At 38.0% G+C, this 5,105-nt stretch overlaps 1 protein-coding gene across 2 annotated transcripts; it reads right to left on the bottom strand.

The window, feature by feature from the left end:
* LOC129554103 (olfactory receptor 10AG1-like) lies at positions 1-1,801 on the bottom strand. Of its 2 annotated transcripts, XM_088843528.1 has the most exons (2): positions 1,780-1,801; positions 1-929 (listed from the first exon to the last, which is right to left on the bottom strand). In XM_088843528.1, the coding sequence occupies exons 1-2, from the start codon at positions 1,799-1,801 to the stop codon at positions 1-3; spliced, it is 951 nt and encodes a 316-aa protein (XP_088699654.1). The 2 variants fall into 2 exon arrangements, with proteins under 2 accessions (XP_088699654.1, XP_055278713.2); XM_055422738.2 differs by lacking the exon at positions 1,780-1,801 and having other exon boundaries at positions 1-969.
* Positions 1,802-5,105: the final 3,304 nt, after the last annotated feature.

Raw genomic sequence — 5,105 nt, 5'->3', positions numbered from 1 at the left:
TCAAGTTGATAATTTACTTAGCAGTTTTCTCAGTGCCACGGTGATATCTTTGTTCCTTAGCGTATATATAATGGGATTCAACGTTGGGATCAAAACTGTGTAGAAAAGAGAGATCAGCTTCCCAGTTTCTTCAGATTGATTTGGTTTGGGCTGTAAATAGGTGGTAGAGGCTGTGCCATAGAATAAGACCACCACTGTGAGATGAGACGAGCAAGTGGAGAAGGCTTTAGCCCTCCCTCTGGTGGACCACGATTTCAGAATGTTGGAGATGATTTTGCCGTAGGAGACAACAATCAACAGAAATGGAACCATGATGAACACCACGGCAACTGCATAGACTGCTATCTCATTCACAAATGTGTCCCCACAAGCAAGCTTGAATACTGGGGGGAGGTCACAGAAAAAATGATTAATTGTGGTAGACCCACAAAAGGGCAGAGAGAAAACCTGCCACGTTTGCCCAATTACAACAGGAACTCCACTGGCCCAGGAGGCAGTGACCAGCTGGACACAGACCTGGGGGCTCATGATCAGACCATAGTGAAGAGGGCTACAAATGGCCACGTAGCGGTCGTAGGCCATCACGGCCAGGAGGAGACACTCTAAACCTCCAAACAGAAGGACCAGACACATTTGTGAAGCGCAGGCAATGAAAGAAATGTGCCCTTTCTGGCTCAGGAGGTCCGTGAGCATTCTTGGGATAGTGACAGTCACATAACAGATTTCTACAATGGAGAAGTGGTTGAGGAAAAAGTACATGGGGGTCTGGAGAGTAGGGTCAATTCTTGTTATCAGTACAATGACACTATTGCACATCAGGATGGTCAGATAGAGGACTAAAAATATCCCAAAAAGAATCCACTGGAAATTGGGAATATCGGAAAACCCCAAGAGGATAAATTCCATCATTGTGGTGATATTTGATTTTTCTGTTCTTAATTTGTACTCCATCTGTAGATACGGTAAATTCAAGATGGTTAATTCATTAATGCTTTTGAGCAACATTTCCCTTCTGTTAACTGAATTAGATGCATGAACTTATTTACATAATCCATGCAAGTATTGCTGCCTTTGCCTTGCTCAGTTTCTAAGAAATGAGATTTGAAACCTCAGCAATGAACTGATGTGCAGTTAAAATCAATTAGAAAAATAAAATCTTCATTTTTTACAGTTGGATGTAGTGATACCAGAGGGCTTCCCTGGTATCTCAGCAGTAAAAAAATTGGCCTGAAATGCAGGGGATACAGGAGATGTGGGTTTGACCCATGGGTAAGGAAGATCCCTTGGAGGACGGGATGGCAATCCACTCCAGTATTCTTGCCTAGAGAATTCCATGGACAGAGGAGCCTGGCGGACTATGGTCCATGGGATCACAAAGAGTCAGACGTGATGGAAGTGACTGAGCAGCAGCAGTAAGGATACCAGAAACAATAAGATGTACGCATTTTTATTTAGAGTTTATTGTGCAGCAATAGTGTTAAATTATTTTACCCCTTTTAAGGGAGGAATTATATATGACACAGGCTTGCTATTGTTTTTCTTTGGGTTCATCAATTTCTTTTTCTGTACCTATTGACTTATTCCATCTCCTTTCAATTCAAAGATTTTCACTTAAAACTTTTGCTTAATTCTTATTCAAATCATTTTAAGCCCTCCTATCTCTACTTCAATGAGAACTGACTTTCTTAAACTCATTCCTTGTTACTGGGGGAACAAATAATAACTTTCCCTATTAATACCCATTGTACATTGCATTATAAATACCAATTAATCTTTAACTCAGTCCATAAATATGATCCATTCTTCATGATATTTGGGGTTCCCTGATAGCTCGGTTGGTAAAGAATCTACCTGCAATGCAGAAGACCCCGGTTTGATTCCCGGGTCAGGAAGATCCACTGGAGAAGGGATAGGCTACTCACTCCAGTATTCCCAGGCTTCTCTTGTGACTCAGCTGGTAAAGAATCTTCCTGCAAGGTGGGAGACCTGGGTTTGATCCTCGGGTTGGGAAGATCACCTGGAGAAGGGAAAGGCTACCCACTCCAGTATTCTGGCCTAGAGAATTCCATGGACTGTATAGTCCATGGGGTTACAAAGAGTCAGACACGACTGAGTGACTTCCACTTTCATGATAGTTTAACATAGTTTCTTCTTAATATATGTGATTCTCTGATCCATTGTCATCTACGTCTCTTACAACCAAATAAAATATGTCCTACATAATTCCGTTGTAATTTTATCTAATAAATGCAACTTTATTTAAACCCTACGATTATTTATTTTAGGAATGAAAATGGCAAAAGCATATGAGTGGGACCAACACACACAGAGGCCCGTTATCTTGCTTCATTTCAAGTTCATGTAATCAGATATCAGGCAGTCAACACTTTGACAATTCTTACAACAGTTCATTAATGTTTGTTCTCCTAACTGTGTTTTCATATTTCATTAAATCGACTATATCTGTTCTCATCTTGCAGTCCCACAAACTATTTATTGTTTTTGCGTTAATACTTTGATTAATAAAATTGAGTCAACAAATAGTCTCTCATATTTCTCTATTTCCACTAGAATTAGGTTTCAAAATTACCTTAAGTGTAAGTTTTATTATAAATACTATTGTTATTATTATTGTTATTTTACTTATGTCTAATTTTATTTTATTATTAAAAAAGCTAAGAAATGCATTTGTTAATTTATTAACTAATTTTTAGATAAAGATCTCAGAAGTTCATATTTTTCTGTTCTATCCTTTGTATCTTAAACCTCAAATTCAGAACTATTTTTAAATAAAACCATCTAACATCTTACCGTCATGGATCTGCATGAAGTTATCTATGAGAATATAGATGTTTTGACCCTGTTACATTTTATAATACTTTTGAATCAGGAAGTCACTGTCATTCTGGAGTATTCTTCAAAGATCAGCTGCTCTTAAATAGGAAGTAGTCATGCTCACCCTGGGGGACATTTTTCTCTTGAGTATCAGTTTAATTTTCAGAAGACTGCTCCTGTTTGCTGACCATCTGGGTTTGTGTTTTAAGACTACTTTTTCTGTAGATGACTTGTCTTCAGGAGCTCCTTCTTGGCACAAAGGTTCCCCTCTGTGGGGGTGGAAACTTAGCAGGGAAATGACACTTAATTTTCTAGCATCAACAATACTTTCTGAGAAAAAAATTAAAACTTTCAATTTATTGCATTTCGTACCATCAGTAATTGCTGTAAACTTGCTTTCCTTAATTTTACCCCATAATTCATCCAGATCTCATCTTTCACATCTTTAGAAAAATGTGTCACTTACTAATACACGACCGTGGTATGTTTGTTCTTTCCAATCCATTGCAGGGAGGGTTAGATTCCTTTTCAGAAGTGGAACACTCTGTTCCTAGATTAACTTTGGTGGAAATTAAAGTTTGTTGTATCTGCTGACAAAAATCTGGATAGGTTTATTCATGTTAGGATATCTAGTCGGTCATCAGCGTAGGTATCTAGCAGATTCAAAATGAAAGGCACCTTAAAAATAGCCTAGAGCCTGTTATGCAGAGTGAAGTAAGTCAGAAAGACAAATATCATATATTCACACACACACATATGTGCTTGAGAAGAATGATACAGAAAAACCCACTTGCAAGGCAGGAATATAGACGCAGACATAGAGAACAGACTTGTGGACACAGCGAGGGAAGGAGAGGGTGGGAGGAACTGAGAGATCAACATTGAAACATGTAAACTGCCACGTGTAAAGCAGATAGCTAGTGGGAAGCTGCTATGTGCATAAAACACAGGGAGCTCAATCTGATGCTCTGACAACCTGGACGGGGTCGGGGGAGGGAGGTTAAAGACAGACGGGACGTATGTACACTTATGAGTGATTCACTTTGTGGTTCGGCAGCACCAACATGGCACTGTAAAGCAGTTACCCTCCAATTAATATATTAAAAAATAAACATTTAAATACAATTATTTAAGACAGGAAAAAACAAAAAACAACCTTTCCTGTCAAAATGCTTTTTCTATTTCAGCTGCTTCCAGGCAGGTGTGTAGGTAAAATTATCAGGAATGAGGTTACAAGGCCAATATCCACTTCCGCTCATAAGCACATTTTTTTCTTTCCATTTAGAGATTCTTTGACAAGTTGAAAACACTATCGCTGTTTCCAAAATTGTATTTCATTTTTGTATTTTGAATTTGCTTATCTTTATTATAGCATGTTCCTCATAAATTGGACCTATGTACACTTTTTTAGAATTGATGTGGTATCCATGTCATTTAGTGTCATGTTTATTTACAAATGAGAATTGTACTCATGATTTGTTTCAATTAAATTTTACTTACAGGATGGAGCAAACTGAATGTCCATCACCCATGTGAGAAAACTGATCTAATCCCTAATTCTATCATTAAGATAGTGAATTGAATATCTCTCTGTTCAATTTAATATCACCATCACCTGAAAACAAATCTACACTCTGAGACAACACCTCAAATATATCAGTGTAACAATATGAAGAAACATCTTGTAATCATATTACAGCAGACGTTTGCAGTCAGTGATGAAGAAACTCCGGTCGCTTCCATCCAAGGGTCCCACTGTTCCTACTCCTTCTGTGTAGTTTCCTACTGGATCTTCAGCATGCGGAAACCCGAGACGCCGGACAGACAGAACATAAGGAAACAAATACACTATTCAGAACCTCTATACATAATAAACACATCACTTCTACCCACATGTCACTGTAGAAACTAATCACCTGCTCCAGTGTAGCTCTGAGAAGGTTAGGGAATGATGTTCACTGTATGTCAATAAAACAGATGTATTTGAAGAGCATAAAGCAGACTCTGCCACAGTCCTCACTTTTGGTCACTAAAAAAAAAGGTGTTATGGCATGCTGCAACATGTATACCTTTAGACTGAAGACAACATGACACATAATGGAATAACTATTTGTGTACATATTTATGCATATTAATTTGTTTTATAGATATACTTGAGCCTAACAACACAATGTCATTATTATTTTTATTAGGCTTAGATGCTTAAATTAGCAATAGTATCGAGGCAAAATCTGCATAACGCAAAGCAAGACCTTTAAAACTCACAGTGA

Source organism: Moschus berezovskii, chromosome 14, assembly GCF_049115385.1.
Source record: "Moschus berezovskii isolate FMDL1 chromosome 14, NW_MosBer_1.0, whole genome shotgun sequence".
In the NCBI taxonomy this organism is placed as follows: domain Eukaryota; kingdom Metazoa; phylum Chordata; class Mammalia; order Artiodactyla; family Moschidae; genus Moschus; species Moschus berezovskii.
The sequence above is the reverse complement of the archived record's forward strand: the minus strand, read 5'-3'. Positions and strand labels throughout refer to the sequence as shown.